Source organism: Paramormyrops kingsleyae, chromosome 12 (genome assembly GCF_048594095.1).
Source record: "Paramormyrops kingsleyae isolate MSU_618 chromosome 12, PKINGS_0.4, whole genome shotgun sequence".
Lineage (NCBI taxonomy): Eukaryota > Metazoa > Chordata > Actinopteri > Osteoglossiformes > Mormyridae > Paramormyrops > Paramormyrops kingsleyae.
The window spans coordinates 21,317,928-21,343,854 of NC_132808.1; the positions used below are offsets into that span (position 1 = coordinate 21,317,928).

Consider the following 25,927-nt stretch of genomic DNA (forward strand, 5'->3'; position numbering starts at 1 on the left):
TGAATATGCTGCTTTCTAAGCGTGTTTGTTACGATGGAGGACGGGCCATGCAGGCAGCATAAATCGCGGGCTATACAGATTGTCAATATCACAGACACAACAAACAGTGACTAAGAAAGAAGCCGCAAGTTAGCAGTACATATGTGAGCAATCTGAACAGCATGAGAGCAAATTGGAAAAACCAGCATGCCGGCAGGCTTTCACTATAAATTAAAGTGCACAGGAAGTCGTGCATCATTTCGCACGTATTTTGCGTCCGTGCCTTACCTGTCCTGGGAGAACGGTGTTTCTGCTGCATTAACAAAAGTTCGTTTTTGAACTCTGCTCACATTCACCTTTTTCCTTCCTCTGTCCTGCGTCTCGTCTAGCTAATCTGGATGCATCGGCCCTTGCCTAAGGCGACGTGCGAATTAGCGTCTGACCCATCTCAGTTAGTACTTTAAGGCGTCGTAAAAAAATGCAGAATGTTTCCCTAGGATAAGTCAAAACAACTTTGGTGACGCAGTGCTTGGTTTTTAATAATTCTGGAAAGGCATTAAGTGTAAGTCTAATTTAGTTAAACACTGTTGAAGATATGATTTCATTCATGGCTTACCCACCTTTCCAGTGTCTTGGCAAGCAGCCATGTAGATATAAATCTAAGATGTGATATGAAGGTAAGCTGTAAAGGAAATACTTGGGTGGATTTAAGCCATTTCCTTCTCGCACCAAAAATCAGAGTCGTTTAATGTGTAACGTGTTCATTTTGAAACGTATAATCCTGTAAGATTCTTTCTTTTTAGTAGGATTAAGGGAATGTTTAACATGACATTCAAAAAATGATCACCAGATAAGACGTACTTCTCCCGACAATGTAAGAAGCAGTGCTTTTGCGTCGTAAAAGATTACATACGGTTCCTGCGTGCATAAATCCTGCCGTGACCGGGCCCATTTCTTCCTCGTACGTTAAGGGTGAACTGGCGTTTCTGATAGAGGACGGAGAAACGCAGATGCGTATTTTATTTCTTGTTTTATCGCTAGCCGTTACTTCTATGGTCTGTAAACAAGGGGACAACGGAGGAGAAATCCGGCCTGGGAATGCGGGTTGGAGGAAGGGGCGTACGGAGTTGCGTGCAGGATTTCCGACTGCAGTTGGGAGAGGTTTGGCCGGTAGCACTCTGGGTATAATCTTGTGGACCGGTGCCAGAGCGTTTTTCTGCCTGCTTTGCACAGATCACATTACAGTCTAATTAAGCATTCTCTCCTCACTAAGGAACCCCATGGACGCCATTCTTTTTCATAAAGTCCTATTTGTGGTTGAGGCCCCGGGCCCCATAAAGTCAATTCTCCAGGTTGCTCTCTGCGATCTAGTTGGGGGTGGGGGGGGGACGTTTTCTCCTCCCGGGAGTCACTCCCACCACTATTTACCTAAACCGCTGAATGGAAGGAGCTGTTAATTTAATGCCACAGCTGCACCTTCTGGGGAGCAAAGAGCGAACGGCCCTCGCCGATGAGAGCTGGGAGAATTTTTAAGTAGTTTGAATCCATGAATCCTGCTTGTGCTGGCCACCAATCCCTCATCACCCGAGAATCCCGTTCGTGCCAGCCGGACGTGTCCCTTACCATCTGGGAATCTCGTGCTGGCCGGACATGTCCCTCACCATCCGGGAATCCCGCTCGTGCCGGCCGGACGTGTCCCTCACCATACGGGAATCCCGCTCGTGCCGGCCGGACGTGTCCCTCACCATCCGGGAATCCCATTGTGCCGGCCGGACGTGTCCCACACCATCCGGGAATCCCGCTCGTGCCGGCCGGACGTGTCCCTCACCATCCGGGAATCCCGCTCGTGCCGGCCGGACGTGTCCCTCACCATCCGGGAATCCCGCTCGTGCCGGCCAGACATGTCCCTCACCATCCGGGAATCCCACTTGTGCCGAACGTGTCCCACACCATCCAGGAATCCCATTGTGCCGGCCGGACGTGTCCCACACCATCCGGGAATCCCGCTCGTGCCGGCTGGACGTGTCCCTCACCATCCGGGAATCCCGCTCATGCCAGTCCGGACGTGTCCCGCACCATCCGGGAATCTCACTCGTGCCGGCCAGACATGTCCCTCACCATCCGGGAATCCCACTTGTGCCGAACGTGTCCCTCACCGTCTTCTTGTGTCCTGCAGCCCAACAGCAGCGGGCAGGGTGTGGGGAAGCTCCCTGGCCATTTCACCCCAGTGCTGGCACCCTCCCCGCACCATGGCGCAGTGCGACCCGTCTCCCTCTCCATGCCCGACACCAAGCCCATTACCACCTCCACGGAAGGTGAGAGCCGCCTCCACTGCACAGCGTGGGGAGGGGGGGTGCCACGTCCACACACACACACACACACCCACCCACCCACCCACACACACAATGGTGTTATTTTGGTTTTGTTTCTCAGCTACACCCCTCTTCCCCATTGGCCTCCCGGACGGTAATTTAGGCCTTAGGTTTGTCACCCGATTATGCAGGAAATGCTGTAATTCCCTGGAAATTAGCTCGCTGTTTAGTGCCCAGATGTACGGCTGCTGTCTCTTTTACGAGGCCTTGGCACGGTGGCAAAGGCCAGCCGTCTCCCGAAGTCTCCCGCACATTTTAAACAGTACCTCTGCAGCACCGTAATTAGTGTGCAGAGGGCGGCCCTTAAAGTCCCTAAATACGAAACCGTCGGGGCCTGTTTTACACTGGTGGTGGGGAGAGCGAGGCTGCTGCCACGTTGCAAGCGCTGCGGAGTTCATGGGGAAATGCACTTAATTGCACCCAAATTAATTTGGTCCCTTTCCCTGGTTTCATCCGCATGATCCAACTTAAAGAAAAAACTAAAGCCTTTTTCTGCTGTAATTACGAGCTGTTAAATGCTGGTTCTGCAGAGCTTCAAACAGCATTTTCCTGTGCAGATTGACCCAGGACACGAGCAGCATGATCTTCAAATATGTGCTCTGTTTATAAACTGTCAAACAAATTTCCATTAGGGAATCAGACTCAGATCCTCACACATAATTAAGGATTTCCGGGCTTTATATAGAAAAATATTCAAATAGCACAGTTAAGTCTTTACTTATTCAAAAGAGAACACTTTGCGTGTTAGAAGGTTATATTTTGTTGAAAGGCTCCTTCAGGGTAGCAGCCTGGTGGCATCATAGGATTCACAGGAAACGGAATTAGTGTCCATTACGTGCCACCAGTGTAGACTCCTTTTAAATCCAGTTAACCAGCGGAACTGCCATTATTATGGTGCCTTAAGGTTGTTGGCCTGTGAACGCAGCCCGGCCCGCCCGCCTTAGATATTAATTAATGAATCCCTAACATCACCCCCCCCCCCCCCCCCAGGGACTCTCCAACACAAATCTGTCTGGAAGCTGAGGTGGGCGGAGTCTGAGGCGTTGGGAGGGGTTTGCAGAGACCGCATTAAAAACCGTGCCGCCTCCTCTCTGTTTACTTATCCAGCCTACTCCGCCCCGGGGACCCCCACCGCCAACCGATTTGTGGGCCTGAGCTCCAGAGACCCGGCCTTCCTCCACCAGCAGCAGGTGAGCCCCCCCTCCAACCTCAGCTCCAGGCTGGACTGTCGCCTGACCCAGCCCTCCCCTGTCCCCCCTCCCACACCTTACAGGGCTGTGGTGTGAGTATGGCATACCCTGGCCCCTGGACGGCATAGCAGATGCTAACCAGGCGTTGCTTTCGGGGGTGACTGTGTGCGACAGGGGTAAGAAAGTTGCCCCAACAGGGCAACATCACGCAGACGCTCAGAAGCCCGTTACAGGCCTGTTTCTCTGTTCTAGTTTTTTAAAAGCCAAACTTTGCTGCTCGGTTGTTTTCTCCATTGTGATTATTGCGATTTAGTTTTCAAGGGGTGATACAGTAAGTGGGTCTGTCTGCCATGTGAGCCGCCGTTCCCGCGACCGTGGACCGTCCCGCCATGCGTGTGCGTTGAGCCAGAAGCCATTATAGCGGCGGTCACATGACCCCCCCCTCTCCCACCCTCGCGTTTGTTAACGATGGATGGCAAACGGTCTGTTCCACAGTTAGCAGAGTGTGCGTTTATATAGGCCGGTGTCGCTGTAACACGCACACAGGAGGGCCAGCATATCAGAAATAATAGACAACATGGCATTAATTAGGGTTCGGAACAGTTTAGCGAGATATGCCTTTGTAGACGATCCCTAGGTAGAATTACAGCCAGCCTGTTGTACAGGAGGTTGTGCGGTTGCGTGTTCTGTTTTTCTACAACTTATAATACTCACTTCATCAGCTCCTCCAATGTCCCCAGACATTTATGGACAGATATTCATTTCCTTGTCCTTTCCCTATCTATAATGCATGTCTGGAGTCAATACACCTATTGTTATCTCCTAAAAATAATTTAAATCTTTTTTTATTTGGCTTGTCTCCTCAGCTGACCTGTGGTAGCCCTGATTTTCTGCTTTTTCAGCTATATATAATCTATTATAATTACGTTATTTTTATTGCGCTACTCATTAGTGTTACCAGTATTTAAGTTAATCCACATTTTTTTCCTTTTATTTTTTATTTTTTTATATGAAAGCTGCACCAGTTCACTGTTTACTCTGTGCTTCCTGCCAAAATGCAGGTCGCGCTTAAGATGCCTTTAAATCACAAGTGACACTTTCCACCGCAAAGTGCAACTCGTTTCCCCGGCAGATGAAAATAGTGGCAGAAAAAAAGGTGTGTGTTTGTGTGGGTTTGGTTTATATTATATTGTGAGGACCGACTGTTATTTTGACATTGTGGGGAACATTTTTCAGGTCCCTACAAAGATCCGTGAATGCAATCAAAAAACTAAAAATGCCAAAAGTCTTGTATTTAGTTTGGTTTCTTATGGTTAAGGTTAGGTCTGGGTAGAGGTTACGGTTGCCATGTTTGGATTAGAGATTCCCCCATAGAAATGAATGGAGAGTCCCCACAAAGATGCAAACCTGTGTGTGTGCATGCGTGTGTAAATGTATCCACTGGCAGTGCGGGCGCCTAGCCCCAGCGAGTCCCTCTCCAGGCTGGGTGTTTGCGGTACGTGTTTGTTTTGCTTCCTGAAGTATACGGGCAGGAGCGGCACGGCTGGGAAAACGCTGGCTCCCCCGCACAAAGACCTGGTTGGGGGCCAACATTTTCCACCGCGCGCTAATTGAATTCATCTGCACACGGCTAAATAATAATTAGCGGTCTTGCATACCCGATTCCTGCGCGACGTAATTACAAGTCTGCTTTTTATTGCTCTGAAGTTCGGCAGAGGTGGAATGTCACGGAAATCTGCGGCTGGATGGTGCGACGGAGTAGGTTTTTTTTTTAGGCTTCAGAAGAACTTGGGAGTGGCGTCTTAGGTCCGATCCCCCGTATTTTTGAGTGTTTCAGCACATGTGAAAGTGCCGGTGAGATGGAAGCCTGCCCTGCTTGCGCAACTAGCTGCCCCTGGCACACTGGGCACCCCCACAGGCTTGGTCTTAGCCATGCTACGCCGTGACCCTAGAGTAGGAGCCCCCCCGCAAGCATTTTTCTGGACCACAGAATGCTGTGAGTTTTGAATGGGGTTGGTTAATTTCCAAGGATAAGTGATATATTTCCACACTGGGCCTCTTTCGTGCCCCCTGACTTTCCAGAGTCATGTTCACGTGTGAAAAAATGTAAACGGTTAAATGTCCCGGCGATCGATCGTCACACGAGGTAAAGTTAAACGGTCATCCGAAGGTTGGGACTCCTATTCTAGAGGACAGCCCAGAAGGTGACAAAGTCAGGAATCGTGTGCACGAGAAATAGAGACTCCTTTCCACCGATATAGTGCCCGCACTCGTGGTCTGTCTTCCAGTAAATAGCACACCCTCGACCACCCTGTGAATGTAGCTTCACACTTTTTAGTGAGCTTCCTTCCTGCTGTCTAAGCTTTCAGTCACAGAGCTAGTTTCCCATGGACTCCATTTGATGATGAATCCTGTCGCTGTTGTTAAAGGGGCGTCCACACTGTGGCAATGCATTATGGGTGGTAAAAAAAGGCAGGCCTGACTGATTTACGGTGACACTTCAGGATCGGAGGTGGAAGCCCCCCCGGGAGAGAGGTATTCAGCGCACTTTGTAGTGGCAACGCTGACTAAGTGAAAAGGGCTATAAAATCGACAGGAATAAATAAAGTTCCATTCATCATTTTTACATTGGCCGGGGGCTTCCTGGAAGTATGAAGTGTGATTTGTGTGGTGGGTGGGGGGGGAGGGGCTCTCAGCCAGTCCCAGAGCACTCTTACCCGCGACGCTCCATTGAGGAACATAAGCTCACAGGCTCATTCCTGCTTTTTGTCACGAGCTTTGTCTTCCCAGGATACGAGATGCATTGACACCTCTGTTACAGCTCCGCAGGGGTGGGGCAGGCTGGACAAACACACAGTGTGTACATGATCTCTGGGGGCGGGGGGCCGTGATCACCTGGAGCATGGGGCTTCAGCGTCCGCTGGGAAAATGGAAAACCCAAGCCGTCTAGACTTGGAGACAATTTTGTGGGGGGAGGGGGGTGCAGTGTTACATCTCAGGCCCAATCCTCACGCCATAATTAGACTTGAGAAGCCACAATGTCCATGGGGAGATACCTGGTGGTGCAGGTGTGCTGTCCCCCGTCCCCGACGTGACCAGTCAGCACCAGTACATTGTCTGATCTTTGCCCATTCTTACCACATTCTTTACCAATGTAGCCAATGGGTGGGTAGCTGTTTTTGGGAGGGGTGGCTCTGTTGTACCTCCTCTAGTTAAGTGTGACATTTGAAATGTGGACCGGGGTGGGGGGGGGGGATGGGGGGAAGCGCCCCAGGAACACAGGGAGACAAAGACGAAGAACCAGGGTTCATGTATAGTATCAATACTTGGGAACATGAAACTGGGCCCCTGCCCCCCCACTCCGGATGTAGGCATTATGCTAATGGACGCCTTCCTTTTACTTTTTTTGATCCCTTGTTTCTGAGAAAGGCACCGTATGTCATTCAGGCTGAACAGGGTCAAACACCGAAGTGACGGATGTCACTGTGTCACTGTGTCCCGGCCCGTCAGGCTGTGTCCTCCCAGGCAGCTTCTGGCCGCTGAGAACCAGTTCATTGACCCTCTTTTCGCTCGGAGTGCTCTGGGGCTCTGGTTATTCGGGGGGGGGGGACGACATCATTTGCATGTAGAAGTGAAGAGATATAGTAGGGCCAGTGTTTCCCAACCCAGTCCTTGGGGACCCACAGCCGGTCCACGTTTTTGCTGCGGACTGTCTGGCAGGGAGCTCAGAGGGAGCAAAATCATGGACCGACCGTGGATCCTGGAGGACCGGGTTGGCAAACACCGTCGTAAGCAACTTGTTAAGTAAAGCTGAGATTTCTGGCCTACAGGTGCAGAGAACGGCGGTTTGCCAGTGACATACTGTACCCAGCAAGAATCATTACTATTAATAATAGAACAATAATAATGATGGCAATAATAGTAGCAGCAATAGTAGTAGTACTTGTTTGTTTCGTTTAGTTCCCAGTTCTGTGCCATCAGACACTCACTCCTGGGACCCTAGTGGCGGGTGGGACTCCGCTGGGGTCACTGCTTCTCTGGCCTTTAGGTATTTGACCACTTAAAAGCCCCACTCCTTAACCATATCCCCCCCACCACCCTGAAATGTAAGCAGCACAAAAGCCCATCCCAGCACGTGTGAGGTGGGCACATCTGGGCCTTCAGAGCTCACGCGAAACCCCCCCGAACGAGGGGCCGCCCGGCCCCGTCGCCACCTCCCGCGCCGGCGAGCTGGGCCCGGCCGTGCCGGGCGCGAGCGCTCATTAAATGTCGGCCGGCTTTATGCAAATACGTCTGATAATCCACCTTCTCCCGGCATCTGTTCGTCAAAAATGCCCGGCCGCGTCAAAAAGGCGTGCCAGCGTGCCCGCTTCGCCGGTTTGATCTGGCGACGGGGCGCAGATGGCCGGATCTCGGGGAAACGTGGCGAGGTGCGAGCCAGGGATGGGGACTTCACTCTCTGGGCGGGTCGGGCCAGGAAGCAGCCGAGCTGGCAGCCGCAGGCGTGACATGAGGACGTGTGATACCGGGGCGGGCTGCTTAACATCAGCACAACCCATGTTCCACCTCTGCCTTGCCGGATTATATCGAGAATGGTGGTAGGCCACAGTACATAGAGAACCCCAGCTTATTCAGTATCCCGCGGCACCGAGAGCCTCGTGGTGCCACAGCGCTGGTATCATCTCGCCTGGCGCAGTTTCAGCACGCTCGGCGATCTAGTGGGGAAGGGAGTTTGAGGGAGTGTCCAGCACAGGGGTCGGAGGACACGACGTGTGTGTCCGGCGCTAAACGGAGCTAACGAGCAACAGCTGAGGTGGCCATTGTGTGCGAGCGGCGGCCCCAGCGTGGCCGGATATCCGGGGCCACAGCGCCGCGTCCCGTCCCTGTTCCGTGCCCCCCTTCGCCCCCACTGCCTGCCACTGAGTCACTGCAGAGCCGGAGGACGTCGTGCTGCGTTCCCGTCTCTGAACGCTCATTGTTCTCACGGCTACCCTCTCCAAATGGTCGGGGGTGGGGGGGGGGTGGGGGGGAGTGCAGACTTCCAGGACCCAGGGCAGGAAGCCGGGGCCCTGAGCTCCAGCGCCGCTCCCATTCCGTCCCGGCTGACGTGTTCGGGGGACCCCAGGGGCCAAGGGGTCACCCCTCACATGGTCACTCTGTGGCCCCTGTGCCACTGGAGGAAGCTTCAGTCAAAACAAGGGAGACTGGAGTCCACATGCCACCCCCCCCCGCCCCCCTACCCACTGCACACACCCAGCTACCAGCGGGGCCTCCTCCCACCCCACAGCCAGTCCAAATAAAATAAATCAGCCTTTCTGCCGGACAAACTATTTATTTTATAAGATCATTTGCTTACAGAGCTCAGCCTTGTGTGTGTGTGTGTGTGTGTGTGTGCGTCTGGGTGTCTGCCTGTGGCTCTATTTATTGTTACCATGTGCGAGTTAAGGATTCTGTGCCTTTCCACAGCTCAGCAGGAATATTACACCGTGAGCGGCCTTTAAAACTTAGGGCCTACCTGTTGCCTTCAATTGGACCCCTGAGTTTAGTTTTGGAGATGCTAAGTGTATGTACCTGGCTAAAGGTGCTGTGAGGGTCAGGAGGGGCCCCGATAGGCTGTTTGCTGTCCTGCACTAGACTGCAGCTCCTGTTCGTGAGGCCCTCCATGCGTCCAGCACCAATGACATCACAAGCTTCTTCCGATGACATCATAGGCTCCTTCCGATGACATCATAAGTTCCTTCCAGTTAGAGCAAATATAAAAGTGAAATATACGAAATTAGTCTGTCAGTCTCTCAGGTTTAGAGGAGTTTGGTTCAGTCTTGGTTCAGTCTTCACTACAGGTATTGTTGACTGATATGAAGTACTTACGCTTTACATGCTTCTGTCTTGGTGAAAGGAGGTTTATTTTGTTTTGTTCCTTCTGTGAGCCGTTGCGGTGAAAAAAACGGGACTCGACCACGATTCCAGATTCGTGTTCCAGAACAAGCAGCATTTTTCCAGACTGCGGAGGGGGGTGGGGGGTGAGGGGGGGGGGGGCTTCGGAGTAGCTCAGGATGATGAAGCGTGCGCTGCTGTTTATTGACAGTCCCAGAGTAAGTGTAGCATTCATGGAGCCATTCCTCACAGATGTGCTGTCACAGTCCCCTACCGAGTGCAGGGGTCTGCTAGGGGACACAGAGGCAAGATGCTGGGCTTTTGGGGTCCTGGGGGGTAATTCACTTTTAAGCTTCATTTTTTATAACAGCAAACTAACGTCGGCGACCTCAGCTAACCCTTTTGGCAAGTGAAATTTACAGCCAGCCGGGGAAAGTGTTTTTCTCTTTTCTGTTTTACCTTCTCATTTTTTTTGTCTGATTCTGTGTGTTTTCTGCTACCTAAGTGTCAGATTCAGCACCTTAGCTCCTGGATGGCGGCTGCAGATAGCAGGCAGTCAGGAAAGGGCCCCTTCTCTGGGCTCCTGCTTGCACTCCATAACTCTGCCTCCGTATTAAAAGGTGCGGCGGGATCTCTGGTGGGCCGCTGTTGACTTTACAGTTTCGACACGAAACCCGTGGGGCTACAGTACCTACCTTACTAGGAATCTCCCCCCCCCCCCCACTGCTGAGTTCTGTCGTCTGTCAAGGCATGACATGCAGGATCGGACGGGTCCTGCTCTTTGCCAAGCAGGTGTAGGTCTCTCTACATCTGGATTTCATTGCTGGGGACTTTTTCGGCAGAACAGGGAGGTGAAGACTGTCTGTCGTGGGTCGCAAACAGAAATGGGAAATAGCATTTGCAGGGAAGGGAGGCAGGTTCCGCGTCTACCTGCACCAGGAGACCATCAGGTCCGTCCCCAAGTCAGGCGGCCGAGAGCCGTGGATGCTGTCCCCATGGCAGAGTGCGGGCACAGCAGCAAGAGATTTCCAGGAAAGGTCCTGTGCCTCGCAAATTCCTGCCGGTAAAAAAAAAAAAAAAAGACATAGGGCAGGAGAGAGAGAAAGAAAGAGAGAGAGAATGACGGCAAAGCAGCGGAAGAGCGACTGTAAGCTGACACTGTCATGGAGATTGATGTGGGAGCGTGTTTGTGCTCAGAGGCTGCAGGCCACAGCGCGATGGTCGGGGAACTTAATGCCGCATGCCCGGCGTAGGCGAGTGCATGAAGCGTAACAGGCAGTCAGCAGAGAGGCTGCCCCATACACCCCAAGCATGAGTCCTCTGTATACTAACATCTCTTTTTTGTTTCCAGGTCAGTTATCGATTACAGCACTAATGTGATTGCATGCTATGAATAATAATCCTTCTTTTCATTTCTTTTTTGTTTTTTCTAAACAGTGGAATTCTAATGTTACTGAATGCTCGTGATGTATGTGATCATGAAGAGATAGCAGTTAAACATAGAGCCCTTGATAAATGAAAAGAAAACAAGAGAGAGCATAGGTTTGCATGCATTACTTTTGTGAAGAAGAATCAAAGTGCAGTTGTGCCCGACCCTTATCTGACTGCTAGGTTTCAATTGACAGCTGAGGATTTGTGACTGGACCATGAATCAAAACGGCAGACATTGTTACCCAAGTGCCAGTGAGGATACTTTGGGGATTACTTGGCAAAGGTAATATTTTCATTATTTCAAAATCTCTACTGCTACGTCTCTCCATATCACTCTGTGTTTGCTTTGGTTGGCCGCAGTAAGCACTTTAATAAACACACACCGTGACTTATTCAAATCAGATGTATATGAAATGTACACACCATGTGTCTCAACCACGTGCATTAATGTTTTTTTTATTTTTTTGTTTTACGCAGTAGCCAGTAAGTAGCCAGTAAGTATTATCTATTTATTTGCTTAGCAGAACACATATTTTTTCACTGCTTTGAGAAAAAAAAAACTATTTTGCTTACAGATTGTCAAAGAATGTCACACCTTAAATGGTTTGGTTCATGTGAGCTCATTAGGAGAAAATGTTGATGACAAGTGAGTAAATTGTACATTCCTCTACAGGGAACAGACCTGTGCGTTCAGATATATAGATACATAACTGGTGTTATTATTGTTTAAAATAATCATTGACGCTGTGAAATTTATGCCTGAAACTTACGCAACACAGCTGTGTTTTAGTTACCTACATGCATCGATTGAAGTCTGAAAAGTGGCTTTTGATGTAAACATGGTAACATATAAACATATTAAAGTCTGCCAGGCTGTTCTGTGTGTATAATTAATCACCGTAGGCTGGAAAAATTGAAGGATATTGCGTTCTATAAATTAAAACGTGAAAATTGGGTAAACTGCACATCAATCTTGTGTGCCAGTGTTTTTAACGGGCGGGTCCAAGGCTCGCAGTGTGAGGTGACTGCCACAAACTCCAAGGAGCGCTTGCTATAGAATCATTAATGATACGAGTAATCATAGTGGTATTTGTTCAAGGGGAGTGACACTGACATCTCTTACTATTTCTGTACTATTTCTATGCCATGTTTGTGGATTTACAGAAGGCATAAACAAAGGCTTATTTAGAAATCTGACGAGCAGAGGGGTCCTGTGAAATTTGAAAGTGTGTCTACTGCGATGCCTGCTCTGGTTCCGCTGCCTTGAGAATTCGCAGCTTGATCGCCGTGCACGTTCTGAACCCCCCCCCCCCCCGCGTGGCCAGCCTCTCCGGTTATCGACGGTCACAACCTTCTGTTGTCACGCAGTCGACTGTCTGGGGCTTGCCTGCCACAGCCCTGGCTGGCTGACCGGGCCCCTGGAATGAGGCCACGTTACGGGTTGGGGGAGGTTGGATCTGGGAGAGTGGCTGTGTTAGCCGACGGGTAGCGACTCGCTAACGGTTAACCCGCGTAGCTGCATCCAAGCCCTCCAGCTCCTGGCGGAATTGTTATGTTTAACTGGAGATGAATGTAAACTTAGAGGAAGGCCTCGGTCAGCCCGGGCAAACAGGGAGAGTAAAGCACACATAAAACATCTGCTTGAGGCCCTCTGCGCTCGGCGAATTAGGGCCCAGTGTGGGACCCACATGAATAGCAGCGCCAGGTCGCTGCTTCCAGTCCGACACGCCGCCTTTTCTCGTCGTTTTTTTCCCTCCGTCTTTTTGTCTGTTTTCTGACTCGCGGTGAGCGACAGTTCTGTCCCCTGTCCCTACAGGGTCCCTGTAATTTACATGCGCAGCGCGCCAAGAAATTGAGGCAGGGCTAACCGGGATTCCGCCGGAATGGAAACTGGCGTTTTTTTTTAGAGGCCGTGAAGTTAGGTGAATGTCAACGCCGAAGATGTACATTTGGGGGTGGAGGACGGAGACGGCAGATAACATCTGAATCGAAATCTGTTTGGAGCTGCGAGGATCCAAATACAGTCACTGAGCAGGGTAAACAATGAGAAAAAAACAGGCTTCCAATTAAGAATAATTACTGGCGCCTGTTTTAACAGCCAATTGAAAACAAATAGACTTGGCAGGCTTGTAAACCATTAAGATGTTTGTATTCAGTTTGCACCTCTGTTGTTTAAGAGCAACATAGCAGTATAAGTGGAATTATTTTCCCTCATTCCTGTGAAGGGTTTCGCATCGGTACAGTGGAACCGCTTCGAAACGGGATTGTGAAACCTACAGGTGAATCGCGCGCCTGTGTACTTGAAGCACTCTCGTTTAAATTGAAAGTGATAAAGCTGATGAGGAGAGTGATTTTTATAAATGCGGTTTGATTTCAGTCTAACACAGAGGCTGCTTCTTTTCACGGTGGCTCAGTGGGGGGGCGCCGTCGTGCCGTCGCTCCTCGGCCGGGCGTTCGAGTCCCAAACGCCGCGTGTTCTTGCGGTTCCGCGTGGGTTCCCTTCAGGTGATCCGAGTTCTTGTAGCACTGCTGGTTGGCTTGCTGATGTCACTAAATTTCCCATGGCTTATGAGTAAGTGTCTGTGTGCCCTGTGATGGACTGGGATCCCATCCAGGGTATACCCATGCCCTGTGTCCCGTACTTCCTGGGAAAGGCTGCAGGCCCCTACACCCCTGAGCAGTATAAGTGCTTAGATGGATAGGTGTTACTTTTTTGGCTTTACAGAAACCGGTTTTGTAACACTTACTATTGGCTCTGGTGCACTTATAAATGATTACAGCACATTAGCGGTCATGCGTTGGAGAGGCCCGTCAGGCGACACGGACTTTAAGCGTGACCCCGTCCCCTTCTCCGTCCTCTCGGAATCTGCCTTTGGGCCCACGTTCACCCTTAAAGGGACAGGAGCCTCTACTGCCTCCGTCGGAAAACGGCAGGAGGGGGAAAAGTAAAGTGCTTTAGCCGTTCCTTTCAAGGAGTCTAACATGGGCAAAATTCCTGGGTCAGCATTTTCCTGCTGCTCATTTATGCTGGGGGTTGGGGTGGGGGGGGGGGGGCACAGCTGCCAGGCTGGTTGGGTTTCTGAGGGTGGGGGGGGGGGGGGGTCTCTCTTGGCAGTCCCTGGCCCTCCCCCCCCTTTTCTTTTTTTACATTAAGCCTAAAAGCAGGACCCCTTTTTGTGCCTCCTTTCAGAGCACAGGAGGTAGGGCAAAAATGTGCCAAAGCAGCAACTTAGCGCTGAATTCTCCTGGCTTCTTCTGTGTCTCCTCAGACATTACTAATAGAGACAAGAACACTAAGAGGCCTCACTGAACAGGCATGCCCCATGTTCACATGTTCCTTTCGCTTACATTTGCAGTGAATATAAGCTTTAAATAACCAGAAGGGATACTGCAGACTTCTTAACGTGTGTCCTGCCGTTACTGCGGCTCTCGCTAAAGGCTAGTGTGGTTGCCTGGGAACCATCTCAGAATCTACATGTTCCTAAGGGGAGGTACATTACAGCCCGCAGGCCTGAAACAGCAGCGCACAGTTCCAGAGCGAGGCGTCCCTTTACATTCGTGCCTCATCGGTTTTTTTTTTCCGTCAATATTTTCAGTCCAGTGAAAGAAACGGCGATAATTGTATTGTATGTGATAGAAATGAAAAGGTGTAGAAGTCACTCTGAAACGCATTGAAACATTTTGCCCGTGCTCGACAAGATGGGGGTCGTGTTCCTTCTGCGCCGGCACCCAAATTGAATTGCAACCAGACTTGCATGCTGACATTCTGCAGGAAATGGGACGCCAATCCATTAAGATGCCATTTGATAATTTAATTTGGAATTTAATCCCTAAATTACCCATGCCGCATACAGTATGCGGCACATGCTAGGGAGAGTGCTGCAGGGGTGGGTCGCATGGAAAGTTTCTGGCCGGAGGAAAGGGAAGGAGGCTGTGGGGGCAGTTAGAGTGGGGGGGGGGGGGCGTTTGGGTCTGAATTGATAAGGGAGGCGAAGCGTGAGGAAAGTTGTTTGTTTTCTCTGTTGTGGCAGTCATGTCTCAAGCCGTCTGGTATCCCAGGGAAACCAGACATGAGGTAATGGCAGATTGAACTTGAACTTTAGGGACTTAGGAGAAAGGGGACAATGGACCCCAAGCGATCAATAAACTCCCTTTTGCGCAAACCTGCGTGGGCAACTTTTAGGTTAACCTCTGAAGAGGAGTGTGAGTGGCCAGGATAAGGGAGGAGTGAACCCCCCCCCCCCCCCAAAACCACCACCCCCAGTATTTTACACTCCACAGAGCCCTGTATCTGAGCAGGCCTGTGGATTCCTGCCTGGCCTGCTGCAAAAATTTCCTCCTCTATACAGCCTTTGTTCAGCAAGGTAGGAAAAACTTAATCTCTCATTTCCTGTCAGATGATTTCTGGCAGTCCGCGGAGAGTGAGCTGCAGAAAGAGCGGGAGAGAGAAGTATGTGCGTGTTTGTTCGGTGGGAGCCGTGTCCGTGTGTGTGTGTGTGTGTGTGCGTAGTGGGGGGGGGAAGTGGCCATGCCAGATAGTTCATACGCATAATCCTCAGTTTTTAACCCTTTTGAGACTAAGTTCAGCTAGACAAACGATTGGCATTTTCCCCCATTCAGTGAAATGTGATCCAGCAGCTCGGCCCGTGATCTTTCCTAAGGTTGTTATTTTTGTTGAGGGGTCTGTCTGCCTGTCTTTCTGTGACTCGCAGAAAGCGATTTGTCTAGAAAGCAGCCCGGTAATTATGCCCCCAGTGGGTGCACCCGGCACTGTGGGCTTCTTCCGAAAGAATAAGGCCACTGTTTTACATCCGAGGTCCCCCGCTTATTTCTTCAATGTATTGGCTTTAACCCCCACCCCCCACCCCCACAAAAAACAAACAGGCCCCCAAGAGCCTCTTTTTGTCTTATGGAAGCTTTGCACCTGCAAATAAGAAGTGAGACGGACAGAAAAAAAAGTTGAGTTTCTTTTCACTTTTTTTTTGCCCCTTCAAACAACGACCCCCCCCACACCCCCCGCCCCCCCGAGACAAAAGCGGGCCTGTCTGTATCGGGGGCCAGCTGACGGAATGTTGACCGTGCCCCCTAATCTGAAAACAGAAAGAAGCGATTGTGCAAAACAGGTATTTAGTATGGGGGGGGGGGGGGAGTTCTTGTCTTCTTAATTATTCAACACGTATACGTGCTATTAAGGGCCCCCCAGCACCCAGCTGCATGGAGCCAGCACTTTGTTTGCGACGTGCCATGTCCCCTAATTAACAATCGCGGAGCTGTTTGTTTCTTCCATTATCATGCTATGAATAAAGATCGGGCCGGTGGGCATCGCAGCCCCGCTCGTCCATTATTGATGAAAATAGAATGTATCTCGCGCAGAAGCGTCTGAGGGCATCTGACATCATTCAGTAATCAAGATGCCGTGCCATGCCACACTGGGGCCCTTTGTCCCGGGCCCCGGCTCGGCCTGCCGTCATGTGACCAGCGCCGCCGGGGGAGGGGGCAATCTGAAACACGTCAGTCAAGCGTGCGACGTGACGGGCATTTGTTCACTATTAAAGAAACAAGGATGTACTGCAAGCCCATGGAAGCTCCAAGCACAGCACTAATATGTGTTAAAATCATCAACTGGCACGTGTTGTGGGTGTCATTTAAGCTTACGTGCCCGTGCCGTGGCTCGTGCCATCCATCTAGAATACATCGTCATTGCAGTACGGATGCATGACTCATACCTTTCTTTGGTCAAATTTAACAAACAATGGGGCACAGTGGAATATGGAAGCATTTAGCGGCATGATTCAGAGGATCAGGTGGTGAGGTATTCAGTCACTCCGCTGTGGCCTAAGTCCCTTGGACAGGTCTATATGCTGGGCCTAAACCGTACTGCTTTAGTAAAACATTTTCGACCCGTTTTTGGGGAATGCTTGACAACTGCAATATTAGTTACCGCTGGCTCTAACTTTAAATGCCCTTCACGCAAGGTCTTTTTGGGGCATGATTGCTTGTGGTTAGGTAGGAGATACTTGCATTCCTTGCAGGAAATTCTTTATCTAGCCTGGGATTATTTTCACAAAAAGGGTTGGCAGTTGAGCGCGCTTAATAAAATGAAGCTGCCTGGAATTGCTTTGAAAAGATTATCGTTTTGTTCAAAGGTAAGCCAGTCCAGATAAGTTACACAAATAAAAAAATATATATGACTTTACACAAGTAGCCGCATCATCGTGCTGAACCATCTGATCAAAGACATTGGGAGCCTCAGTTTTTATTTTATTATAACTAAGAACGAAGACTGAAATCTGTTACTTATCAAGATTAAATATTCAGGCCTTTCCCATAAAGATATCGCTTTTGTTATTATTAATATTCCATATAATGAAATGCAGGATAAACACGGTTTCCAAAAACAGGAGTCGGGAGAAACTCTGGCAAACCGTCCTGCCTGACCGCGTGCCCCGGCGCAGTGGTTTGTGGGTAACCAAATCATAAGCGATGTTAGATTCTGCAGAGATGTCTCCCGCGGTGTTGAAGGCTGCAGACAGTCCTCAGGCCTTCATCCCAATAAACCAGATGCGTGTTGACAGATGTGCTGGTTACTCAAGCCAGTAAAAGTTCTGTGCATAAAAGAATTTGGTCCTCAGTCCAATGCTGTAGATGGTTTATTTTTTCTGCACTGTTCATATCCATACTTCTATGCAGTGCAGCTAGTCACAGAGACTTATGGGAAATGTAGGAGGTAGCGCAGGCCTCCATGAACAGGTGAAGTGGCTGTAGTAGTCACATGATACTTGGCACTCAAAGGCCAATGACCGTTTAAAGGCATCGGAGTAAGGGTGCGATTCTTCTGTGTTCTGCAGACATAATACGTTAGTTCGTGTGTCAGTGTCTATGGCTTGGATTGTTGTGTGATTGATTTTCATGAAACTCAATGCCATCCACAATTTAATGTTTCATTTCAGGATTTAGGTTTAGCTAAATGTGCCTGGAGATTGGCGTTAATGGTTTTGAAAAACACATTATTTGCTTACGTGTTGAGATTTTATTACCAAAGACATTTTTCCCGGTACAGTCATGTAACCAATGCAGACAAAGCGGAGTTCAATCAAGTGTTTGCATTGTGTCTCTAGTGAATGTATTTTGAGGAGGTACATCAAGTGCCAAGACGTTGCATGTTATATTCATTCTGGCTGGGTGTTATGAAGAGTCAACAGAACTCTTCTTGACCATTGTTATTCCTGAATGTCTCATTGATTTATGTACTGTAAAACTTCCATTGATAGCCAGACTCCATCGATAGCTATTCTATCCTTTCTTAAAGAAACAGATATCTCCAGTTACATAATGACCATTGACGTAGATAAAGCATTAGCTAACAAAATAGGTATGCTTTTTAAAAAGTTTATGTTTAAGTGTTGCAAAACAAATTTGTAATGAATTCATAAAATGAGACTTTTTAACAGTCTGTTCTGTAATTTCCCCAGCAGTAGTTGGCATTAATTTGACCTGCGAAAGCTTTGGAATAGATGAACGTTTTCAATATTAGCTACTCGCTCTTGAATGCGGTAGAACATTTACAACAAAAGCAAACAGGTGGCCAGGCTGTACGTGGAAGTTTTATGGTACACTGTCTACTTAGACTTCTTTGTCTAGGAGTGTATTTCATTGTAGTGTCACCATCCTGAAAGGCCTGTCGTTAACCCAATCGCCTTTGCTTGCTTCTGTTGTGTTTTAGCAGTCCTGGTACCTGGGCGAGCTTAGTTCCATTCCAAGTGTCGAACGGGACTCCGATTCTGCCAACAAATGTCCAGAACTACAGCATAAACATCATTGGTGAACCCTTCCTTCAGGCAGAAACGAGCAACTGAGGTCAGCCCGGGGAGGAAGTGATCGACCCGACGCAGCAAGTGGCACTTATACAATCTCCACTGTCCCGAGAGGGACTCTGGCTACGAACACTAGAGCAATGGCTGAAGCTCTTTAATGATGTAACAATGCTCACGCCAGACAGTCTTTGTGTGAAGCCCCCACCCCCCCCCCCACCCCCCCAGTTAAATACTGTGACGTAACTAATACTACGTTAGATGCCTTAATGTTTGCATTACATGCTAGTTTCTATTTGTATTTTTCCAGTTCTTTTTTTGGGAGTTCTGGTCCTGGTTTACAAGCAGGTTGAATAGATCTGAACACACAGAGACTGGCTGGTATATTGCAGAATGCAAGCTTCTTCTCAAGGTACATCTGCCTTCTTTAACAGAGGCTCATAAGCTGAACCAATCACTGCATCTCCATAGGAACAAACAGCAAAATCAGATGTATTTCTTTGAATATCTGCAGTTGAGTTGTTTTGTTTGTTTATTTGTTAGCTAAAATCTTTCCTGTTATTCTGTTGATCCAGTGCTAATAAGTTAAGGGATAGCATGTGCACTAACATGCGAAAACCTATATTATTAGTTCAGGCCAATTACCCCCTTTTGGAGCAAAATTAATCTTGGTTATTACCTTTAAAAAGGATTAAAAACAAAAAAAAGACAAAAAAAATTCTCTTAAGAGGCAAGTGCAATTTAAATGTTTTACTGAAGGGAAGCTATCGCAGTCTGTCAGCCCTGAGACTCTAAATTGAGGGAGGTTAAATGTTTTTGAGAAAACAGAGAAAAAAAAAATGTAAACAATTTTAAGTTGCATCCTCAATTATAAATTAGGGGAAAAACATAGATGGCGGAACGCAGAGGATGCTTGACAGGGAGTGTGTAACTGAACAGAACTGAGCGTGACCGAAACAGCACTTATACTCTATTGAGGCCGGGAAGCAGTTATTTATTACGTAATCAGAAATTCGTAATTAAGCGAAACACAAATAGTGTATAAATGGCTTATGATTACATATTCTTAGAGGAAAGAAAAAGATGAACTCAATCGGCTGTAAGCTTAAAAAGCTACTGTTTACAGAGCGCCACGATGGGATTGCAGGCTGTTAAAATCAGGAAGAAAGGAGTGTACCTCTAAAATCTGCACTCAGTGCAACACTACAGTGATTGTGAAGGTGCAGTGTAGTTGCACAGTGTTTGCGAACATTCGTTTGACGGATCTCGACAGCCCCCGTGCGCAGGGATCTGCAGTGTGTGGCTGACTCTTTGCCTCTGCACTTCCAACCCAGATATATTTCACTACTCTCTCCAATACTCTTAATTTGCACGAAGATATATAGCCTACGTTACGTGCCTTGCCTTTGAATATAGAAGAGACATCACTACACTTGTTTTTGCTGCATTTATTACCATTTTAAAAAATTAACATTTTTATGATAAAAATATTTTGTACTCTGGATGAAATTGTGACATCATTGATTTTTAACTACATTTTACTACTTTATCTCACATTTATAATGCATATCATGGCTGTGTATAGTTGCCGTTTTAAAGTTTATAATCAACCAGCATTATTTTTCAGTATTTTTGGTGGGTTTTCTAATAACCCTTCGTTTTTGTTGTTGATGTCGTTGTCGTTTTATTTTGTTTATATTTTCATCTTCCAATTACTATTTTGGGGGGGATTTCAGATTTATAAGAATTATGCAATACCAAGTTTTGCCTATGTAGGTAGTGCTTTTAGCTCTGTTGAATATTAGAAGCTAGCATTGAGATAGAAAATATTGTATACATTTATTTTGTTGCTGTTGTTGTTGTTTTCCTTTTTTTATTGACCAAAGTGGGAGCTGCTCTCTATGCAGTGTGTGACAAGGTCGTTTTTTTAGTGTAGTGAAAGATGGTTAGGCGTGTTTGATTTTTTTTTTAATTCTGGGTGACGGGGATGGGAGGGGGAGATTTATTTCCTCGAACTTTACAGTGCATCTGTGAGAAATGCACCCTTGGTCTTTTTCGGCTGCAAAGTCACTGCTCTGTCTACTGTGACAAACCAGTTCCTTCTTCAAACTTCCCACCTGGGGTGCTAGCACGATTCCTGGAAGAGGCTCACATTCGAAGGAGAGGAGGCGTGACTTGAGTGGGACAATCAAGTGGGGGGGAAAAAAAAAACAAAACGCAAATAAAAAATTTAAACAAGAATAATCACGCAATGAATACCCATACAGTTAAAGAGAGGCAGGGCGGAGCAAGCCGGCCTTATAATTAACCCATATAACTGATCGTTTGCTTCCTGTCCGACGCAGATACGAACGAACGGCGCGCAGCGTGAATCCCCGTGCTGGATTCGGCCTTTTCGTCGCTGCTGCATCTCCGACGTTGACGTTAAAGTGAACGTTTGCCGATGTCGCTGTATTGACACAAGTAGCTGTATGCAAATCATTTCCCAAGCAGAGGCCTTAAAAAAACTAAGTGACTTAAAATAACGTGTTACAATCACCGACCCACAATGCATGCTAAACTGGACAAAATCGGAATTGATCTTTTTTTATTTTCATTAATGCTATCCAGGAAGTATGCACCGGATGTTTTTTATTGCTGTGGAAAGGCCTCCATATGGAGGTGTTATCGTTTCAATGTAAGTTAGATAAGCTACGGACTTCAGCAAGAGGGGGCGGAGCCAGCTGCCTTGAGGTGTCGAGGTCAGAAGCAGGTCAAACGCAGGCATCTTCGTGGTGCATTGGCGGTCGTTCTCTCCGTGGTGTCCTTCAGGAAAACACCTTGCCGTTAATTAATCCACGATCCACAGATCTCAGGCATACCGAGTCAAGGGGCATTATAGGTTTCAGTCGCATCCCGTCGGAGATCCTTATCGCCTAAAGCCTAAATCTCATGTCGTCCCCAACGCCCTCCCGATACCATTTATACTTATTTATCCACCAGCTCCGTCACCAGGACGGCCAATGAGCGAGAGAGAGCGAGTGAGTGAGCTAGAATGCGTGTGAGGAACGTGCGTGTCGACCCCACCCCCGCCCCACATCTCCATAGCAACCGTGCAGGGGTCCGACTCACACAGCTCAAGTCAGGCTTCGTCTCCTGCTTCACCTACATACTTATTCTAATCTCTATAAATTGAAAAAGTAATAATAAAAAACAAGCCACCCCATTCTATGTGCACTGTTCTGCACTGCACTGCACTGCATTTTCTTCATTTTTTGTTTTTTTTTTTTCTTAGAAAACGTATGTGCTTTGCAGCTCTTTGGCCACTGGAACAACACTGAAGTGCATTTCCCCTGGCATGACAAGAATGTTTCGGGCCTTATTTTATTCTCGAGGAAGTCAACGCAGTGAAGGAGACGTGTACATAAAGGAGAAATGGTGGCAGTAGGCCTTGGGGTAACCGTCAGCTCGGGTTGCTCTGCAGAGTGTTGTGTTATGACTCTGAAGCTGCAGGATGAGGGACAGTTGAGGGTCTTTCTATTGAAATGCCTGCCTTCTAGACAGCAGTTTGTACACTGTAGTTTTTTTCTTAGCGTTTTTTTCATGCCCTGTCCTGTAAAGGTAGTGACGTTAACATGCTAAGGGGTTTGTGTGATTTCCATTTTACAATAAAACGAAAAAAAAAACATGTAACGGGAACTGGACTTGAGTTACAACTCTCCAGTTTCTCTTAATTTATGAATCTAAAAATACTATCCATTTTCATATTCCTGTACTTAAAAAGTAGAGGTAAATTATCCTTTACAGAACTGTAAATCGTGAAAATTTATATTTTATGAAGGTCTTTTTTGTTGTATTTAGTGTTGATTAACTTGATTATGGAGACATTTCATAAATGTTGGAGGTGTCATTTTTGCAGCCACAGAAACAGAAATATTACTGTCAGCTTAGGGTTACATTGCATACGATCAGTGCTATAAATTGCCCTGTCACCTTCCCTGACGTTCCTACATCAGTGTTTTCCTGTATGCAATGGTCACTCCTTGTTATGCTTTCTTGCTGCAACACGATGTTACAAGGGGATAAAAGGTTTGTATGGTCAATCTGTATTTTTTTTGTCGCAATTCTGGCACTTTTTTTTTTTTTAAAGGGCTGATTGTTTTTAACAGTGTGGTTGTTGTGTACATGATTAAAATTCGTTCACAGCATTGCATCTTTTCATTACATCAGTGGCACTGTCCTATTACAGAAGTGTGCTATGAATTCAGCCCTTAGCATAACCCAAGGCTCCTGTTTAAAGGGCAACGCCCACAATGCTTCCCTGCCCCCCCCCTCCCCCCCTGTATGCAAGGAGGACCAGTGACACTAATGCAATCTCTGTGTAATTCCTGACCTTTTACTGAATGTGCTGTAAAACCACACTACAGGGACTGAGATGGTATTAGCAAACGTATTAGCACTAGCTGAAGAGCAACTTTCAAGCGATATGATCTGTATTTTGTTTTCTTTTTTTTTTTTTTTCAGAGGGCTTTGATTGTGGCATGAACTAACATCAGGTGTGTGTAATCAAGAGTGTCACGAAAAAACCAGCATATGTAATGTTTACCAAAAAAAAAGTAAAAAAGTAAAAAAAAAAAGAAAAAATAATAATGAAAAAAATTTAGAAATTGATTTAAGCAGTGCCTGTTCAAGCTCACAGTCTCAGTGGAGTTCAGTTGTAAATAAAATTCTTGTTAGATATAATGTCAGCAAACAAACAATGTGAGGGGCAGCTCTTTTCTGGTCTGTTCTCCTTTTGTGTTTGGTTTGGAATGTGTCCTCAACAGAACGTTTGTGCTTCATTTAATTTTTCGTCAGCTGGGATGAAGGGCCCCTGTCTCTTGATTTGTCTATGAGGAATTAAAAAGTGGTAGGGCAGTGTGTTTCTTTAGATTGTCAGTGCTACACTTTAGTACAACTGTAGGTGACAAGTTGTCATTTAAAAAAAAATTAAAAAAAAAATAAAAAAAAAAGCTTGCTAGCTAAACAGCAGGGTTGATCCATTCTGGGTCTTGTGGCACTTTTACACCTTCTGCGGATACGACGACAATAAAACTGGTGAATTAAAAAATGAAACAACAACAACCGACGAAAAAGCTACATTGATAAAAAAAAAATATATATAAAAAAAAATAAGCTGTCGTAGTAACAGTAGTAACACTGCAGGTATGTGCACAGTTTGTAGGTACCTGAATGTAATTTTTAGAGGAATTTATACTCTTTGTTTCTTATATTTTGCAGTTTAGGAAACCCAGGTGTCCTTTGAGTAGCTATTGGAACACGGAGACTGTTTTTCCAGTTTTCATTTTGTTTGAATGGTTTTAGATTTTCTTGGCTAAAAGCTGCATTTGGTGCAGGGGCTAAAATTGCCACAAGATTAAAAATCAGTGTAAATAAAGCTTGACTTATTGTGATTGTTACTGTTATATCCAGCCTATTCTGCTAGCAGCTGCTCTTGATGCAGTCAATTACTGGAAGTGGACATATTTCCTATGCAAAACTGTTTAAACAATAAAATGAGCTATGCTACAAAATGCCGGCACTCATCTCCTCCGTCTTCCCTCGCCATTCCGTGTCAGTGTCATTCTCTCTCTTACCCACCTTTACATATAACCGTAATTTCGTGATGCGAGCGTAGTAGACCAATAGCAAAGCGGCCATTCACCAACATTATTTGAATACTGTGGCCTGAAGCGTAATTTCTCCCGCAGAGGAAACATCGATTTGTCATGACGCGTTCATAAATCTGTCATTGCATAATGCTCAGTCAATCCACCTAACTCCTGTGCACCTGGTCCAGAAATCTTGCGGACTGTACACATCATCCACTGAAGGTTTATTGTCATACACATACAGTACTGATAATGCTGTGTGCAACGTTTTTTTTTTTTTAAATATGTAAATATATCACTTATTAGAAATGATTTATCTCCACACAACTATGAAAAATGTGCTCTTAAAATTTTATTATTAAGGTAAATGTAATTTAGAATGGTTCAGTCCTTTAAAAGAGCCTTTGGCTGATAGCCCAGATGCTTTCTCGCACAAGCCCTCTGCTGAACCCACAACCTACCCAGGGCTGTAACCTAAAAGTTACAGATCAAATCCCATGGGAGACGCCAGTGTTTATTTTATTTCAGATTACACTTCATCTGAATTTCTTCCGCAAAAATAACCAGCCACATATGTAAAATTCTGAACATAACAAGCATACCTATACATGTCTCTCATTTGTTATGAACTAAAATGTTTAACCATACAAAATTGCAAATGTAATTTGCGTAACGATGTATCACTTGGGTAAGACGGGAGAAGGTGCCTTTGGCCTCATGTTTTGTTGCTCCCTTCCAAACAGCTGGCATTTTCTTTCTAGGCCTTTCCTGAAATTTGACACGAGATCTTTAGAAAGAGAAAACTGGTGTCTGCGATGGAAATCAAGTACGTCTGACCTGAATCCCTTGTCCCCATCTGAAATACTGGCAAAGTCATAGGGCATGAGCTGAATAGGGAAGGAAACCAGAAGAGTTACTCCTGAATTTGGAATGAAATGCTACATATGCACAAAGAATTTTTTTTAGTTTTTTTTTTGCACATTCCATCTTGCTCTGCTTTGAGACACACACAGAGTTGGAAGCAAAGCTTGGAATCAGAGCACGGGGTCAGCCGTCTAAATGCGCCCCCCCCCCCGGGAACCTTGACTGTTCTGCCAAGCGTGAGATTCGAACCAATGACCTTCATCGGCTGAGTTCTTCACTACTTTGCACCACTTCAGCAGCGAGAGAACTGACAGCAAAGCACTTTCACTCAATTATGGCTGTGCCTGTTGCCAGCGATCGCAAAACACGTCACCGCTAAACTGCCGGAGCAGGCCCCTATTCCAGCACTCTATGGTACACAGTGTCTTATTTATATTTTAGCCTCTGATTGGATAGAATAAGGAGTCACGCGCATTAAAAAAAACGTGCTATTCTGGATGGACATTACTAACGCTGCTGAACATGGATCAATTATGGAAAAACAGGGATCTGGCCCTGGGCACAAAGGAGTTAATTTGGCTGTAAAACAAAAAACAATGTGAGCCTGTGCCGATATAAAATTACCCTATGTATAATGGTTATCATTACACCATTTATCAAAATTGGCCAGTTAAGTAAACATCTGGCTTCAATAGCGGTGCAGAGACTATAGAGTTTTGGCTGCTCTAATGTCCTACATATTTTTGAAAAAATTTTCTTTTCTTTTTTTGTTAGCG

At 46.9% G+C, this 25,927-nt stretch overlaps 1 protein-coding gene across 13 annotated transcripts in view; it reads left to right on the forward strand.

Moving 5' to 3' along the window:
• Nucleotides 1-24,209, forward strand: part of LOC111848705 (nuclear factor 1 B-type) — a 106,822-nt gene extending 82,613 nt beyond the window's left edge. For 6 of the 13 annotated variants that reach the window (XM_072697670.1, XM_072697671.1, XM_072697674.1 and 3 more), the window contains exons 9-12: nt 2,156-2,294; nt 3,459-3,541; nt 11,041-11,129; nt 18,570-24,209. In XM_072697670.1, coding sequence (XP_072553771.1) covers nt 2,156-2,294; nt 3,459-3,541; nt 11,041-11,129; nt 18,570-18,702 — 444 coding nt within the window. In that variant the 3' untranslated portion in view covers nt 18,703-24,209. The remainder of the gene's footprint in view (nt 1-2,155; nt 2,295-3,458; nt 3,542-11,040; nt 11,130-18,569) is intronic. The other 7 variants (XM_072697672.1, XM_072697673.1, XM_072697678.1 and 4 more) reach the window with 3 other exon arrangements.
• Nucleotides 24,210-25,927: the final 1,718 nt, after the last annotated feature.